Below are 19,593 nucleotides of genomic sequence, written 5' to 3'. Positions count from 1 at the left end.
GATAATATTCCGTAATATTATTCAACAACATGCAGGGACGCGTTTTACCTTCGCGGATACTATTGATTAATTAATATGATGTGCTTCCCTCGGTCTGATGCCACTCGCGGTTCGCGCACGCATTCAGCCGCCGTATTCCAACATCGCACCGGTTCAGTGCGCTGCATTACTTCCTTCGGTTATCGCCGTGTAAATAATTCAGCTGCTGACAATTATCCCAATAGCGCCGAGTTTCTCTGTTATCGTTGTAAGGAATTAATGCCCGAGGGCATCCTCTCTTACCGCTTGAAATTAACTCATTCATTTCAATTCGGATTCACCGGGTCCCAAGATTTCTGCGAATGTTGTCGTACCCCGCTTTCGTTAATCCGCGAAATCGAGCACTGCGACGCGTGTTCCGAGGTTTTCGTTGTTGCCCTAGAAGTACTTGAAGAAGAGGGAGAGGCTATCGAACACGTTCGCGCTCGATATTATCTTGACGATACTAACACTGCTTCAGACGTCATTGTCTCGCGCCGACTCACGAACTTCTCCGTCTCGTTGCTTAACCATGAGGAATAATAGCCAGGCGCGATTGCGCTAATACTAAGAATTAGATTCCCTGCTGTTCAATCGCACATTTATTCTAGTGATCAGGGATTCGTACGTTAATACTCCTTAACTCTTCCGAACCGCTGCTGGTGATTTGCCGCTCAATTGCTGGCAGCGTCGCCGAGAGGCGAGCGTATTCCCGCTTTTGTCCGGTGCCACGTGGTGATTTGCTTGGCAATATCACCACCGCCCGCGACGAGACACTTTTGATGAAGAAGGTGCCAGGAAGTGGATGGGTGGGAGAGCGAGGAAATTGGCGGACGAGATTGAATAACTTCTCCACGTCGAAGTTCTCTGGAGTGCACTGTTTTTCAAAGTCGGCCGCAGAGCGGAGGGCGGTGGCGTATTGGTGTAGCGAGATGTTAGCTAGCCTCGGTTCTACTTCTATCAATTGCTCCGCGAGTTCTTCGGCGTGGCAGGTTTTGCGACGAATCCGCTTATTTGACTTCTCCCGACGGTGTCGCAATGCCCGTTTCGTTCGTCTATTCGGGATGGCGTTCGTTTGGTTCACTATGTAAAAGAGAGTCAGATGAAAGAGAAATTGAGGAATCGAGATAAGGCAGCTTCACCGAATCAATCGGCGGCTTGCCAGGTTGGAATGTTGTGGAATCGGGGGAGGCAGCTTCACCGAATTAATCGGCGGCTTGCCAGGTTAGAATGTTGTGGAATCGAGGGAGGCAGCTTCACCGAGTTAATCGGCGGCTTGCCAATTTGGAATGTTGGAGTGTTTTAATGAGACAAATATGTAGAAGTCGCGAACCAAGCTGCCAGTTTACCGCGGGAAAAAGTGATAAAGATGGACTTACTTTTTTTGTAGCGGCCGCTGGTGATGGTCGAGAAGTGTAATGGCTAGGCTGGATTGTCGAATCACACGAAAAATGTAAGAATCGCGCACATATTCTAACTGATAAAAAAAATTTGTTGACAACTTCGGATGGTCCCGTCCGTAAAGGCGTGGAGCGATGAGAAGCGGGAAGAGAGCGATCCGCTCCAAGTCGCGGTTTTTAAAGGGTTCCGAAGAGGTGGGAATATCTGAGGGCGTGATGGATTTCCGCGTTGGCTTGTCGAATGATAGTTTAGGAAAATTGTGAGTATAAGGAAGGAGGGGAGCGGTGGAATTGTGTTGTTTTTATATTTCCAGATTTCCTAGCGAATGATGGAATTAGTTAGTAAAAATTTTCCCGTCAGTCCACATCCTCAATCATTCATTGGTGTGGCCGCCAACGGTCGCTAATTGTTTCTTCTTGATTGGCGTTTCCCTTAGTTTCCCCACCAATTTGAGGAGTGTGGCTCTCGAGCGATTCTCGAGCGTTTCTTATCCGTTAGGAATTTGCTTTTGTTAATATTAATTTTTTATTGGTAGGTCATAAACTTGTCGGTGCCGATAAAGCTGTTTATCCCAAGAATTTTTTTGATAGTGAGACATATCTCGAGAGGAATTTTTATTTATTTATTTAGGGTTTCCTTAGATCGTTCGAAGCGCTTCGTTTATAGATTAGCAGCCGTTGTTTTTTTCTTCCCGAAAGAGAAAAATTTGTGAAGTCCCCCGGATGTAACACTACACTAATCTAATCTTTTTTTTTTGCAGATGCAATGTTTGGTCGATACCCTAGCATAAAGGAAATGTTGGATAGCAACGTCCGATTTGCTCTTAAAAACTATCGCGATCGGATTCGCAAAAAAAAAAGTACATTGTGCAATCGCACAACATGTACTCGCCGGAGGAGCTGCGGGAGCCGTCGCAGGCTACGCAGCTTTTAAAGCGCCTGTATACGTCCCCGTCTCGACGCCGCTCAACGGTCCCAGAGATCTTTGCTTCGGTCAATGTCAACTTGGACCGGAGAATTGCTCGGGAAAGCACTATTCTCGAAACATATTGAAAGATCTGGGCATGTCAGAAGAACGACAGCGAGACACGTTGTTTCGGTATTTATCCATGAAACGAAAACGTAAGGAAATGAATGAAATGGAAAAATGAAGACGGACGGAGGAGCATGAGAGGGAAGAGACAGAGGAGGAAGAAAGGGAGGAACAAGGAGGAGAAGAGGGACCCAGCGCCTAATTCTCCTCCTTGCTCCCCCCTAGCACACTCACATGTACACGCACTCATACGTACACCGACAGGACAGGTTTGGAGTCATTAAATACTGCGGAACCGACGAGGTTCCGTCCCTGTCGACGATACACTAACACAAACACGCACGCACGCGCGCACACACACACACACACACACACACACACACACACACACACACACAGAGTCACACTGACGCAAATACACAGACACATGCACTTACACTTATACAGAGGTGTAAATCCGACCTCCACGTGATACACCTCGGGTAATGCTAATGCCGGCGATCCAAAAGAAAGATACACACACATTATATATATAATACATGTATAGTATAGCATTACAAAAATATTTCTTATACATATATTTTGCTATAAATAAAGCTCTTAAACAAAAGGAACTTGATTGCGTGCTCAGTCTCAACGATGTTTGTTATCGCAGATATATCTAATACATCAGAAAATTATTCTTTCCTTCGTTTGGAATATCCAGGTATTAGTTCTCAAATCACTTGTGAGCCGTCAGGTATATTTTCTTTTTTTCCTTTTCTTTCATCCTTCTTCTCTCTTACTTATCTGCGCAGAAGCGCCACTGTATTAGACTATAGCGTCAATACCGGACGGTAACAGCCGGCTCTCCCGCCGTCCAACATATGATGTAGAAGCATCCTATCGTTATACACTATATACTATAGCGCATTATATACTATAGCGCATGCATTAAATATAAGTCACCGGAATAATTATCAACACCGTAGCATTAAGCGAACCAGTAATAAATATCGTCCTCTACTAGATAAAAATACGTATATAAACAATTCCTACTATTTTTATCATCAAACGAGCACCGTCACAATTATCAATTATAAATCAAAATTAATAACAATGTACTACAATATCATCGCACAACATTTCATTTTTATGTAACTGTATCTATATATATATATATATATATATATATATATATATACACATTAACACATTAACAATTATATCTTAAGCATCGGTAATAATACTATTCTGTAATAATACTATTGATCAAATTAAATATGGAGCATCCGCATTTCCGTCGACTGCGCATAGTCCCCTGCCGGCCGGGCCCTGATTGGACGACCGACGCACGACATAGAAACGTCCGTCCAATGCAGCACCACCACCGCCGCCACATGCGATGGCGTACCCACACCATCCGCCATCTTGCGCCGGAGTGCCGCCGCCGCAGAGCACAGCAGCGCTCGCCGAAGCGCAGTCACACACTTAAGTTCGCGCCGCCAACCCGTGAAGACGCAACTCTTGTGCGCTCCGCGCGAGCGCCTCGCGACTCAACTCTCAAATCGAATTCAAGTTCTAGTTAAGTTAATCGAGTTCTAGTTAAGTATTAATTTTAAACTAAGTAATAGTTAGTGTTAATAATATCACTAGTCTAATGTTAAATCGCGAGTGTATTCTGTCTTATAAAATATATACAGTCTCGTACAACAACCACGTACTCTCTTCTTTATTTCGCACCATCGTCTCGTTAGTAATTAAAAGTGTTCGCGAGGTTCGTGAGGCTTCACGCGAGATAAATAAATAAATTCTTAGACTATGTAGTGTTGATTAAAACAAGAATGCCGAGCGTTTCCTCGAATAGGTGTTGTGCGTCCATCCGCACTTACCACGGAGACTCGAAATTCTTGGTCGCGATAAATACCATCGTTCCTACGCGAAGTCAAAACGCGACGCGTATTGGCTCGCTGCCGAACGATAACCATTGTTTTACTTCCGTCAATATTTGAATAATTCGAAGCCTCACACGAATGCCGAGAGGCAGGAAGAATCGTGGCGGTCGCAAGACCTTCATCCGGCATCTCGAGTACGACCTCCACGGCAACCATCTTCAATTACAACGAGATAATTGGCAGGGAAGCAGAATTTGACGGAGAATACGAACTCCTAGTGCATGATAAGCTCTGGAGTGGACGGCCAGCCCCGCCAGCACCCGCCTCCTCGACGTGCGATCTACAATTCCGACCTCGGATCTCACTCGAGGAATATCTACGTCGATCATCTTAAGTCATGGTAGGTGAATCAATTTGATAAGCTAAATGCAAGTTCCGCTGACCCACGCATAAGAAGGCTCGCCGCGCATACTCGCGATAATTTCATTAAACGACATATTAAAACTGCATGCCACGTGCATATTCCACTGCAACGCTTCTCCTCAACAAAAGAATTCACTGCGTAAGCAAACGTGACCGTTATCGCACAAGGATAGGGAAGACGACCCGACCGGAAGGGTTTTACGACCGATCCCTTTTTTTTGAGTACTGTTTATCTAAGCGTAGCGATTTCACTCGAGGAATGCACGTTCAAGTGCTCATTTTTAACCTCTTGAGAATACATTGAAATATCCGAAATTATTTAGCATCATGTGCGGACGCACTTCACATTTACCCAGAATCTTTAATTAATGATCGAGAACCCTGATGGACGATATTACGTTGATGAATCGAGTTCTGCACCCGACGTGATTATTTCGCGGCGACTATTGAACTTTTCTTTGTCATTATCCCAACGCGAAGAATAAAAACCAGTTGAGGATATCCGACTCTCTACCTCGATCCAATCGATTCGTTGCTGGCGATTTACCGCTCGATCGCTGGTAGCGTTGCCGACTGGCAAACGTGTCCTCCCTTGTCCGGTGCTACGCGGCGTACCGCTCCCGCGGACCGTCGCCGCCCGTGACGTAACACACTGATCAAATGTATCAAATAAAACGAACTATTATTAAAAATAAACAAAAAAAAAGTTAAATATTAATCCTATTGAAATCTTAAATTATATTAAATTAAATTATATTAATTTAATATAACTTAAATTATATTAAATTATATTAAATTATATTAAAAACAAAACAATTATATTTAAAGAATATAATATCCTCTTTCTATTTCAGGTCTATCATTACTTTTATCACTTGGAATACAAAAATATTTGTTAAACGTATACCTTGCTATAAATAAAGCTCTTAAACCAGAGGAACTTGATTGCATGCTCAGTCTCAACGATGTTTGTTATCGCAGATATATCTAATACATCAGATTATTCTTTCGTTCCTTTGGAATATCCAGGTATTAGTTCGCAAATCAATCACTGATGAAATGTATCAAATAAAACGAACTATTATTAAAAAATAAACGAAAAAATAAGAGATTCATTACTGAATGTAAAAAAAATTATAAAAAAAAAACTTAAATATTAATCCTATTAAAATCTTATTAAAAACAAAACAATTATATTTAAAAAATATAATATCCTGTTTCTATTTCCGATCTATCATTACTTTTATCACTTAGAATGCAAAATAAATAACAATGTTGTTTACACCTCACACTTGGACAATCTCGTTACTGGACTCGTTACGTTAATATTAATAATTGGTATAATTGCGTGTATGTGCGATACTAATTACGAGCTAATAGTGTTTGGACTATTAATTAACGTTAAGTATATACAACATATATATATATGAAAAACTAGAAAAAATGTGCTATCAAAAGCACACGTAATCCTGACAGGGGGACTCCAGCGACTTTATACCTTTTCATTGGTACATCGCGGTATCATGCTTCCTATTTAATTTCGTCCACGGTACAAGAGTATTTCCTTACTCTGCAGTAAATTTTATTAATGTTTTGCACCAATCGTCTTTGGTAACATCCATATTTTTGGATGCTGTCTAAAGCACACGTCCTTACGGGGGGACTCCAGCGACTTTATACTTTTTCGTGATACATTCCAGTATTACGCTTCCTTTTGATTTCGTCCATGGTTATTAATATTTTGCACCAATATACGGGAAATTCTCGTGTTTCGACGTCTTTCTCGTCTTCGAAATGATATGATTTGATACCAAGCTATATTGTATAGAACGTGTCGACGAATACGTGTCTTCCTTCTCCACGTCATCCCGTATCACCACGATGGACCGATCTTCGGAAATGTTGTCCATGTTGCAACTATATCGTACCGTCTCTCTCTCTCTCTCTCTCTCTCTCTCTCTCTCTCTCTCTCTCTCTCTCGACGACGACGACGACGACAACGACGACAATGACGATGACCGTTCGTCCCATTTTATAGAATGGTCGGCGACCCGCTTTCCGTTTTACTGTCGTCGTTCGCTCATGACCGCCGATTCCGTCCAGAATCCCCCCTCAACGGAGAACCACCTTGTCGCGGTGAGGGGACTCCCCGTCCCAACGTCTGGGGCAGGGCCAAGAGTTTTCCAGACTCACACCGTAATCCCGTTGGTCACGTCTCATGGGACCGGAGGCCTTGGCTTAATCGCCCGGGCCGCAAGGAAGAAAACCTCTATAAAAATTACCAATCCCCAATCCAAGCAGCGATGCGCGGCGAGGGATGCATGGCGCTAGGGCAGCGTCGCAAGCGGTCAACCCCGGGGGAACCTGCCGCACCCCCGGTGGTATCAGACTTGCCCGGGTAATGGAGGCTCTGCCCGGGTCGACTTACTTTCCTCCATACTCGTGGGAACACTATGGGAATTGTAACATTAAAAAACTTTTTAGACGTAGAGGAGGAGGAAGAGAAGAGGAGAATGGTAGAGGAGAAAGAGGAGGAGCGGGACGATCCCGCGGTGCGTTTGCTCCAGCCGGCCCCGGTAGCGTTAGATTATGCTACGGGGTTCGACGTGGAGACGACGAGCGACGTCGACTCGCTTCTGATATGCGCGCTCACCCCGCTGCCTTTCCTCAGCAACACGGGCCTTACCGTGACGCTAAGACGCGAAAGAATACAAGTGAGTCAAAACGAGAAATTAATCTCGTATCTTCAACGTCGAAACTCACTTGGAAAATGACGAAACAGACCATCGTCGTCGAGGCCGGAGGACAGATTTGTGAAAGAGGAGAGCATACGAGTTCGTCGTCGGACATTTCGGCGGCGACTCGCTGTTTGTCCTCTTCCAGATTAAGAGGACGGCCGCGGTGCTGGCGGGCGCACCGCCAACAACGACAAGATATAGCAAGGGGCAGCTATTAATAGCCCGTAAATTATTTTTGCGCGAGGTGATGGCCAGGGCGGCCAGGCGGATGCCCCCCCAGTCCGTGACGGCAACGTCCGGACTGGGGTGGGTGCAGGAACGTTGCGACGCGTTCCACATGCCGTCCCACGACTGGCCGATATACGCGGCGCACGTGGGGGAGATCTTGGAGATCTCCCTTAAACGCGAGTGCGGGATCCAGTGGCTCCGATTCTATCGGTGCCATCATGGCATTCGCCCCCGCTGACGCCGCCCTCCGACTTTTGTCGATTACATGCGACGTATCACATCCAGACGTGGATATGATACAGATTCATCGCGCCGACGTACTCCGCGCCGACGGGGACGCGCTTGTCGTAAAATTGGACGGTCGCGGGCCGGGTACGTTGTCCGGGAGGCAAATTGGAGAGATACCGCGTCGGGTTCCTCTCCAATTTTGGATATTTTCGAAAATATTGCTCCCTCCAATGTGACTCCCGGGTAACGTACAAGCGCACAATCCGGCGGCGAAGAGCGCCAGACCGGCGCAAATGTTGGCCTTTTGGTCATCGCCGTTTTATGGCGCTTCTTTGAAAGTGATCGAGAAGCGAGGGCACAGAGCGCAGCGGCGGCCGCCCTGCACACTCGAAATCTCCTCATGTACGCAAGCCGATACGCGGGACATGCCGGCATTGAGGATCGAGGAAGTGGCGACCCTCGATTCTCGCGTGGTGGAGGCTATGCCGACGGCCATCGGAGAGATCATGGGGGCGGAGTGCTCGACCATCGGAGCACTATTGGCAGATGGTTTGGTGTACCGCTTCACCAATTGATCGCGACATTGCGATCAATCGATCGGGACGGACGTCGCATTTTTGTGTAATATCATCAAAACGCACAACGTCCGCGCGTTGCAGACGCTCGACGATGTCCCGATCGTGACGGTGAGGCGGTGCATAATGGCAGAATTCCGCCTCCATTATTTCTGCCAAGGCAAGAACTTTGCCTATAATTATGCAACCGCCCATCATATGTTCGGGGGAAGCGAAATGGTGCGTACGCGAGGCGGCCTTGTCCGCGTCACGCCGTTGCGTGATGACGCGCCATTCGTTTTCCCTCTTTACGCCCCTATGTGCCCCTCCGCCTTATCGTCCTGCATACGGACGGTATGGCAGATTAGGCATGGGACTAACGGGCATCGCGCCCCGCGACGATCCTATTTTATACGTCGGCATATGCCTCGCCACATGGGCATACGAACGCCACGTGTGGGCGTTGCGGCCCACAACGGATTATCAGGCCAAAATATGCCGGAAAATGCTGAACAGCTATCCAGCATTTTTTTCGGTCCATTTTCTGGCGGACCAATTGAAAAACGACCGTGGGCTCAATGACTCCCCAACGATTCGAATAAGGCGGCGGCGGCGATTTAACGCTGATACTATAGCCGCGAAAATTATCGCCCGGTCGAAATCGGCGATATGCAGGGTCATCGCGGCGACCCTGCTGAACGACGCCGCCATAGTTCTGTGGCGGGAATGGCGTAATTTCGTACGTGAAAACGTACGGATCATTCCCGCCGCAGTGATCGAGGGTAAAACCTCTGATCCCAAGTATTGGGTAGCTGTCACGTCACCATATGACAGCGTCGTCGATATCGACGCGACGACTCGGGCGATAAAGGGAACTAGTAAAGTCCGCCATCCGCCGCATTTGTCGCCGCCATCACCATCACCATCATTATCACCACCACCACCACCACCACCACCATCGCCATCGTCGGCGGATAAACTAGCGCAAACTCCGCGCGTTATATTGCGGCGAATCGACGTGGATTCGTCGCAATTTTTACGTCCGCGCACGCCGCCACCGAAGCGTCAATCGGCCCGCCTAGCCGGAGCGAAGGCCCTGTTTTCGGAGGGTCTTTCTCCGGATACGCGTAGGCGGCGAAAAAACCCCCCGATAACCTCGGGCTACGCATCCGGAGGGTTTTCTACGCCGTGATCCGCCGTCACCACGCCGACCACGTCACTGCCACCGCCACCGCCGCCACCAACGCGACCACCGCCAACGTCATTGCCACCGACACCGCGACCGCTGCCAAGGGCGAAACGCCCGATAGTGCTCCTCCTGAAGCGGGCCCGTCGACAAGTCGAGGATCGAATCTCGTCGACGAGACGAGACCGCTGATAGCCGTGCCCGTGCCGGAACTGACGCGCGAGATAAGCGTCAGGCACGGTTCACCGAGGAGCATGATTATAGGCTTCTCCAAGAGGTTGTACGAACTGAAATGCCGCGAAACTTAGAAATTTACAGTCTCCGTTCAGAAGAGTTACAGTTGTTCTTTCTGGTGGACGCTGTGACCATGAAAAACAGAGTGGCGCAGCTAGCCGCGGGTCTCGGAGTACAATTCCAACGAGATCACCGGCTGATGCTGCAGCGCCTGCGCCAGCTGTTGGCATAATTAATTTTGTATATATAATTTTGTATATATTTGTATATATTTGTTATTGTATATATTGTTTATATTTCGTTGTTTGTATATATTGTATATATTTCGTTGTTTGTATATATTTGTATATATTTCGTTATCGTATATATTTCTTCGTTATCTATTTATTTATTTATCGTTAATATACACTTTTTTTACAATCGATTTATTATTTATACATATGTTGTGCATTTATTTTTACATTGTTATAATTTATTTATTGTTGATTTACACTTTTTTTAAATCGATTTGTATACATCTTTATTTTATTTACTTTTACATCAGACATTTATACACGTTTATATTACTGTTACGTCCGTGGTTCTGGAGGAAAGATAATACCTTTCGTCAGAAGGAGGAGAACTCGGGTGGACGCACGGAACGACGTCGTGAGGTCGATCCGCGAGTCGAACGCGCGTTAAGGGGGGCAGGAATCGAATCAGCGTCGGTGACGTTATTACCCTTGCCTGCACCCGCGCTATCGGTGATCCATTTTTTGGTCAGAGAACCGAATCTTTTTTACCAGGGATGGACCTCGTGCGATCCTCAGGGAGCCGTGAATGGTTCGGGGTCAAGTTTAGGGTAAAGAAATTGAGACGGAGTTCGAGTTAACTGATTTAATAATAATAAAAAAATGAATTACAATGTTATTCGAAAATTTTTCTGTGTACATTGAAGGGTTGAAATACTGGTTACAAAAAAAGAAAAAAAGATTTTTTATACATAAATTTTGAATAATAATAAATAACAACAAACAAAAGAAAATCTGGATTTTATATACCCAATTGTTCCAATTGGGGTAAAAAATTGGTAATCGCGAACATGTCGATGAGATCGGGTTGCAGGTGTGGCGGGGGATCAGGGTGAGCGCTGCGGAAAGCCTTGACTGGGAGGTAGGGGAAAGGATCACGGGAAATATACATGGGGATAGTATCGATAATTTGGTGTTTTGAGATCTGATCCCAAAACTGGCTGTCGGGTTTGAATCTTCTTTTAATGAAGAAGGTGCCAGGAGGTGGATGGATGGGAGAGCGAGGAAATTGGCGGACGAGATTGAAGAACTTCTCCACGTCAAAGTTCTCTGGAGTACATTGTCTTTCAAAATCTGCCTCGGAATGGAAGGCGGTGGCGTACTGTTACAAGATGTTAGCTAGTCTCAGTTCTACGCCTATCAACTGCTCCGCGAGTTCTTCGGCATGGCCGGTTTCGCGACGAATCCGCTTATTAGACTTCTCCCGACGGTGTCGCCCGTTTCGTTCGTCTATTCGGGATGGCGTTCGTTTGGTTCACTATGTAAAAGAGAGTCAGATGAAAGAGAATGTGAGGCAAGAGTGGTAAAAAAAAGGAAATTGAGGAATCGTGATAAGGCAACTTCACCGAATCAATCGGCGGCTTGCCAGGTTGGAATGTTGTGGAATCGGGGGAGGCAGCTTCACCGAGTTAATCGGCGGTTTGCCAATTTGGAATGTTGGAGTGTTTTAATGAAACAAATATGTAGAGGTCGCGAACAGCCAGTCTACTGCGGGAAAAAGTGATAAAGATCGACTTACTTTTATTATAGCGGCTGCTGGTGATGGACGAGAAGTGTGGCTAGGCTGGATCGAATCACACGAAAAATGTAAGAATCGCGCACAGATTCTAACTGATAAAAAAATTTTTCGACAACTTCGGATGGTCCCGTCCGTGAAGGCGTGGAGCGATGAGAAGCAGGAAGAGAGCGATCCGCTCCAAGTCGTGGTTTTTAAAGAGTTCCGAAGGGGTGGGAATATCTGAGGGCGTGATGGATTTCTGCATTAGTCGAATGATAGTTTAGAAAAATTGTGAGTATAGAGGAAGGAGGCGAGCGGTGTTCTCTGAATTGTTTTTATATTTCCAGATTTCCTAGCGAATGATGGAATTAGTTAGTAAAAATTTTCCCGCCATTCCACACCCTCAATCATTCATTGGTGTGGCCGCTAACGGCCGCTAATCGTTTTTTCTTGATTGGCATTTCCCTTAGTTTCCCCACCAATTTGGGGAGTGTCATCCTCGAACGATCCGACGCGTTTCTTATCCGTTAGGAATTTGCTTTTGTTAATATTAATTTTTTATTGGTAGGTCATAAACTTGTCGGTGCCGACAAAGCTGTTTATCCCAAGAATTTTTTTGATAGTGAGACATATCTCAAGAGGAATTTTTGTTTATTTATTTAGAGTTTTCTTAGATCGTTCGAAGCGCTTCGTTTACAGATTAGCAGCCGTTGTTTTTTTTTCCGAAAGAGAAGAATTCGTGAAGTCCTCCGAACGTAACACTACTAAAAGGTGTTTATTAGATTCGGAAAAATAATTCGACTGGATTTGAATTGATTCGGAAGCCTTCGCTTACTACCAAGCTACACTTGGTCTGCACCCAAATAAGGAGGGAGGGTGTGCGTCACGAACGGCGGGGCCCGAACCAGTCGTGAAAACTCGTAATTATTTTACGAAAAAATATCACCTCAGCCAGGAATCGAACCTGTTTATCTCCCGTTTACCCCGGCCAGGCATCTTATCTTCTTTCGACTACAGAAGCATGTAATGATATTTATCGCAAATAACGTGTTTACGATACACAATGATACGCAATGTACATTTATCGCAATATATACACATGTATATTCTCTCGAATCCCCACTCCAAGAAGAATTGATGATCCTAGTTTCTCGATGAATGCATGTCTCCTCTACGGTTAGCTCTTCGTAATCCTGATATCCGTCATGTCCGCTTACGTCGTCGATCGTCTATCTTTTACGATACGATATGCAGTTGCAATATACAGAGCCAAGACATCAAGGTGAGGATTGGATGTATATACGGCTTGCATTGATCCTTTCGAATAAAAAATTTCTTATGATTTTGCTTTCGATTTTTATGATGGTGGGGGGGGCTTCGCCCCCCGAACCCCCCATTATTGGGGGACTTCGCCCCCCACCCCCCCCTCGACAAAGGCGTGCGTTCTTTGCGTAACGTTCGTATTAGTTCTGTACAGATGGGGGGGGCTTCGCCCTCCAACCCGCCCTTTGGACGCCCTTAACGAAGACGTACGTCCTCTGCGTAACGTCCGCATTAATTATATAGGTGGAAGGGCTTCGCCTCTGACTCGCCTTTTACTGCTACTCGCGGAGCTTCGTTCCCGCCATCTTCGCACCTACAATCCAACAATGCACATTTTTTATATCATGTAAAAATGGTCCAAAATTTGTATGTCCAAAATGCGTTTCAGAAGATTCCCTATCGACTGGTATAATAAACCCAAGACCCGTTTGTCCCAACTTTTCAAAGAAATAAAACCTCGGGACTGAAAAATTTTTCAAAAAAATCAAAATCTGGTTCTCCACGGTGAGCGATAGATCTCAACGGGAGCTACCATTTTGGTCCTCTGACCCATTCCCTTATCGTCCCCCCTTCCCAGTTACCGTTGCTCAAAGTAGAGTCCCCACTCTTTACGCCGTAACTTTTTTGTTTATTAATTCTTAACGACGAGCCTGCGCTCGTTCGACGTGGCCGACCGACCGCTACAAGACCTCACAGGGGCGTCCCTTAATACCCGCTGGTTGGTGAGTTACGGTAAAAAAGTAAAAAAAAAAAATTTCACGCCCCGAGACGAGGGATGGGGCCATCCCATAGAGCTCGACGAGGCCTGACACGTTGGTCCTGCAATCCGACCCCCTACCACTCACCCCTTCCGAGTTACGACGAGTCAAAGCTCCCCGGAGTGGGGATCCGTATCTCGAAAACTATTGGTCGGATCGAAAAAAGTTATACGACTTATTTGTAGAGCTCGACGAGCCCTTTCGAACGAGCCGTGGCCCGTCATTAAGAATTCATAAACACCGGAGATACGGCGTCTCGAAGTTTCAACGAGAACTCCTCCATCCGATAGCGAACGGAGGGGGAAGGGATGGAGGGGTGGGGGTGGGAGTGGTTCAAGGTCTTGCCGAGGGGAACCCAGTCGCACCCCCCACCCCCCTCCCCCCCAAACAAATATGACGGTCGTCACCCTCGGGTCTTCCCCTACCACCACCCGAAGCATGAACGTTAACTTCGAAAAACAATTTTTTCGAAAAATAATGCAGAAGCATGTAACCCTTCGACATCGATGCCAAAGCCCTTCGACATCGACCCAAATATCCACGCCAAGAAAGTTTTGCTCTGGTAGGATTGGAAAGGTGTGTTGTATTACGAGTTGTTACAATCGGGTGAAACAATCACGGCAGACCGCTACCAACAACAGTTGACTAATTTGAGCGATGCATTAGAAGAAAAGAAGCCATTTACTGGCCAAGTACGTCGTAAATTCTAAAGCTCTTGCTTCATGACAATGCTCGACCACATGTTGCGAAAGCGACTCAGAACCATATCTTTACGTTAGGCTGGGAACTTCTCCCGCACGCGGCGTATAGCCCAGACATGGCACCTTCCGATTACTACCTATTCCGGTCGCTGCAGTTTGGCTGATACACATTTCGTGAGATTTGAAGAGATACGAAAATGCATTGATGATTATCGCTTCTGGTGAGTTTCTATCAAGGAATTCGCAAGCTACCTGAAAGATGGCAAAAGGTCGTTGATGCAAACGGGGAATATTTCGCTGATTAATATTTTTTTTGTTTGTTTTTTTAATAAAGATTGAATTTTATAAAAATAAGCTCAGTACTTTTTTGTACATCTAATATAATGCTATTCCCTGGCTGCCTCTATATATACATTTGCATATCTTTTATTTGCTGTCTATATATTTGCTTTTTAATTTTATTTTAAGCTATCACTTAGTCATTGTTGCGCCTATTTTGTATAATTTTTTGTTGTACTTCAGTAATTTATTTAAATTACTTTCAGTAATTTTAGTAATTTATTTAAATTTTTATCTCGTTGGGCAAGTGCTTACTTTGTGTCATAATTTTAGTCTGTGCATTTAAATAGAGGGCGTATAGGGGCTAGTAGGATATGTGTGGTACTCAGTGCCCCTAACATTTTTGAGTATGCACATTTATAATAACCGCTTTGTGAAGTGATATATTTTAACATAATTAATAACGTGTATATAGTTTATAAAAGTAAATTGATAACATCGTTCGACAATTATTTATATATATATATATATATATATATATATATATATATATATATATATATACAGAGTGTCCCAGATCAATGGAGACTATTTTTGTGTGTAGATAGAGCGGGCTAAACTGAGTAGAAAACTCTACCATTTTGCAATTTCCGCGATAATTATCAAATTATTAAGTTTTAAAAATCATGGCATTAGCCCGGCCCACCAGCAAATGCAAGCGCGCGGTAAGATATTTCCGCCTGATGATCATCGTTGCTAGACGCGTGAGGAACTGGTTTCTTCAAGCGGCAATAGCTACACACGAGCGGCGCGGTCATATAGTACCGCCCATTTTTTTAATGAAAAAAAAAAAAAAAATATTGAAACTATTGTTTCCGCACCACCTTGCGATAGATAGCATGATGGGCATTTTTTTAAAAGTGGTATCTTCAGTAGGTCTAATCCACTGTTTTCCAGGCTGGCTCCTTCGGGTGCCAATACGGGCCTCGCGCATCCGGAATACCCGAGCTGGTGTGACTGGGAGAGAGAGAATGTGTGATGGATGCGTGAGACATGGTGGAGGGTCCTTGGATATTCCCGGTAGACTAACCAAGAGGAATAGTTGCCCCCCGACCGGGCTGGGAGATTGAGGCTGGCGTCGCGACCTCTGGGGTAGTAATATGGGTAACCGTAAGTCCTGCAGCCTCCTCCAGGAGATTGCAGACAAAGATCCCGTGTACTCCCATGTATGGTATCACCCCGTGATAGCCGCTCTCCTCCCAGTGGCTGGAGCCTATACCGGGGTTGAAGGGGATGTGGCATGTGTGTGGGGAGTTATATGGCTGATATTCTCCCATACCCGGAGCTAAGTAGGGTAAATCAGCACCGTCTAGCCTGAGGCACGGATATCCGCCCTTCGGAGGGATACGAGTCCGTGTAATAGAGGTGACGTTAAATCTTTAGCATCATTCATGGCGGGGGCCTATCCCATAACCTTTTTCAGTAGAGTCTTTTATTACAAGTGCAGATAGAGTGGACCGCCTGACAAGCCGCTTTTCGGCTTCTGTACTCTTCACTAGGGACTCCTTTTCAGCGGGGAAATAGCCCTACCGCGGTAGGGCTCCCATGATGGGCGAACCGCTTATTGTTTTCTGACTAGAGATGGATCCGCAAAATTTCAATTCTCCGAACGGATCTTTTGTATCGACCGAGGCTATATCCATGACATGAATTTGACCACTCCTTCTGGAACGCGAATTACATCGGTGGAGGACGTCAAGGTGCACATCGAGCGCTTTCCCGTAGCTACTCCTAGGAGACTCAGTGTGGGCCGTGCTTCCGCGCGATCTCCTGCGCTGAGCGAACGATCGGTGAGCGTGGCTGATCTCATCGCCCATGATGCGGCGATGCTGGAGAGACCCAAGCCGAGGGGTCGCCCACCGGGCCCCAATTACAAAGGAGGCCGCCACTGTGTGGCCCAGTGGAGATTTGGGGACCAGGTCGTCTCGCTTGGAGGACGATCGACTGTCTTCGTCCAGCAGCGTGGGATCTCGAACGACGAGGAAGAGAAGAGCGATCGTTGTCGACAGCGACGGGTCGGACGGCGCGGGTAAGGATGAACCGGAGGCGATCGATGACCCGGTTGACCTTCAGACGATTCATCTTGGAGCCAGACTGGCATACTTTGCCGACGAAGCCGAGTCTCTCCGCTCGAGATGTGGTAGGCTGAAGGGGGAATTCTCTGGTAAGTTCCGTTCCTACTTCGGCAAGATGAAGAGGATGAAGAGGATTATCTCGGAGGAGCTTACCAGAAAGGCCAAGGCCAAGTCGGACGACGATAAACTGAGGCGTACGATGATGTCGCTCTCCAAGGAGGTTAAAGCCCTCAACGAGGAGATCCAGCATCTGAAGAAGGAGAATAGGCGCCTTACTCTGGAGAGCCAAAGATCGCGGGATGAGCGTATTGAGCTCCTGGATGTTCCGGCTGCCTCGAGGGAGGACCGCTCTTCTCCGCGTCGCTCAAGGAGGTCCCTTAGGAGATCCCCTAGGGATCCTCCTGAGGAGCTCAGAAAGAAGTTGTACAGCGAGGTGTGTGCTCCCCCCGCGCGGGATGATGGGGGCTCCTATAGCCTCCCGGTGGTTGAGGAGAGAGTGGCCTCGGTGGTCTTTAGTCGGCTGGTGGAGTTGTTCACCTCTCATGGGTTCCTTGGCCCGAGTTCCGTGGCGCATGCGCCTGAAAAACGTAAATCCGCGAGTTCTTCTGTGGTTAAGAGGGTAGGAATCAAGGACAACAAGCCTAGAAAATCCTCGATCGTGAAGTCTTTGCCGGATCACTCGGACCTGTCGGCTACGGACGTTTTCCCTCCCTCCGTCACGGACACTGACGGAGAGTGGAGAACGGTTGGTAGAAGGATGAAGAGGAAGAGGACCAGTGGAAAGGATAAGAGAGACTCGCTTCTTCCCCCCTCTCTACCCGGTCTGGGGAGAGGGGGAAAGGGAGTCCCTCGGAGAAGGGATTCGGGGAAGAATGAGGATATGAATCGGCGTGTGAGCGATTATCGTCGACCCCCCAGGTCCTCCGCCGTGGTTATTAACTTCAAGGACAAGGAGATGATTCCCGAGGCCTTTAGGAAGGTCAAGGAGATAGTTCCCCTGAGTCAACAGGGTATTTCTCGTACCAGCACAAGATACACCGGTGCCGGCAATGTCCTCATAGAGGTACACGGGGAGGACAACTCGGCCAAGGCGGATCTTCTGGCCGACAAGATCAGGCAAATGGTGAGTCCCAGTGTGAAGGTCATCCATCCTGTAAAAATGACTGAAGTCAAATTATACTGTTTAGAGGATTCCATGTCGAGAGGAGAGATAGTAAACACGATTGCGAGTACGTGTAACTGTAAAAGTGTCGGTATCCCAGTGCCCCTCTAAAACTCGGGAACAGGCTCAACGTTGTCTGGATCAAATGTCCTCTCGTAAGCGTAGGCGTTGAGGCTCGTGCGGGAGGGCCGGTTTGTGATCGGTTACTCCAATGTCAGGGTCACTCTTGAACCCCAGAGAAAGATGCAGTGTTACCGGTGTCTCGATTTTGGCCACTTGAGCTCGGCGTGCAAGAGTGGTATCGACAGATCCGGTTCGTGATACAAGTGTGGTGAAAAGGGACACGTAGCTAAGCAATGTTCCGGTGTGCTTCGTTGTGTTTTGTGTTTTGAGGCGGATATTCAGCACAATCACCGAATCGGTAGTGTGCGTTGCGGGGCGATTAAGTTCCCGGGGAAGCTCAAGCCAGTTCGGAGGCTGGCTGCTGCAGAGAACGTGGAAATGGACCTGCATAATGACTAAGGTCCTTCAGATCAATTTAAATCGTAACAAGATGGCACAGGACCTGATGATCCGCTGGATGGAGGAGCGCAGGATTGCGGTTGCAGTCGTCGGATCCCTACAGGCCTGCCGGTTCGGGTATGTGGTTCTGTTCGGATAATCTTAACTGTGCTGTCCTAGTGTTATACAATAAGGGTGTGTCAGGAGAGCCAACGGAAAAAATTTTTCCTTCTCCTTTTATCCCACCTGCGCAGAAGCGCCATTACTCTAACTGCCGAAATTGGCAACAACCGGCTCTCCTGCCGTCGACGTACCACGTGATGCGCCTTACCGCCAGTACACATACACCATAGTAAATATAAGTATTATATAGGCAATCTCACAGGTTGCAAATTATTAAATAACCGATAATAGTAAGCATTTTTCCTAAAATAAGTAATAAAATTAAATAATAATAATAAATAAAATAATAAATAGTAATAACAATTACCATCTTCCTTACTCATAGCATAATCACCGCCGCTAATTTACACCGTTAAATAATAATAATACTAATAGGTTAATAGTTAATAATTAATAATAAATTTAATGACAATAGTCAGATTAATAATTAGCATGTCAAATATAACACTTACATCAATAACAAAATCATGTTAACGATAACGATATTAATATAATTAATTGTAAGATTATTACTACAATAAAGCTCGCGTTACTATTACGCGCATCATCTCCAGTCAGTCACGCGCTGATTGGCCGACCAACGCGATAGATATGCACATCTAGCCTAGCTCTATAGTCTATGCCGCCGCCAACGCCACGTGCGTTGGCGTACCCACGCTACCGCCATGTTGCGCAACAGCGCCACCGCAGGCACGCGCTACAACGCACGGCCATACTCGAGCACTCTTGTGCGCGTCGTCGATCAGTGAACACCGTGCGAGCGTCGTTCCTAAATCCTTGTCTCGTTCAAGTCTAAGTGTATTTCAATCTCTAGATTTAGTTCAAATCCTAGCTAGTAATATTTCAA

General features: G+C 46.3%; 1 protein-coding gene across 1 annotated transcript in view; it reads left to right on the top strand.

The window, feature by feature from the left end:
• Positions 1–4,146, top strand: part of LOC148936214 (uncharacterized) — a 28,289-nt gene extending 24,143 nt beyond the window's left edge. The window contains exon 5 of the mRNA XM_089078685.1: positions 2,180–4,146. Coding sequence (XP_088934811.1) covers positions 2,180–2,352 — 173 coding nt within the window. The 3' untranslated portion in view covers positions 2,353–4,146. The remainder of the gene's footprint in view (positions 1–2,179) is intronic.
• The last annotated feature ends 15,447 nt before the right edge of the window (positions 4,147–19,593 follow it).

This window comes from Pogonomyrmex barbatus, unplaced genomic scaffold (assembly GCF_055798465.1).
Source record: "Pogonomyrmex barbatus isolate J1 unplaced genomic scaffold, ASM5579846v1 scaffold27, whole genome shotgun sequence".
Lineage (NCBI taxonomy): Eukaryota > Metazoa > Arthropoda > Insecta > Hymenoptera > Formicidae > Pogonomyrmex > Pogonomyrmex barbatus.
This window is presented reverse-complemented; position numbering and strand designations above follow the sequence as displayed.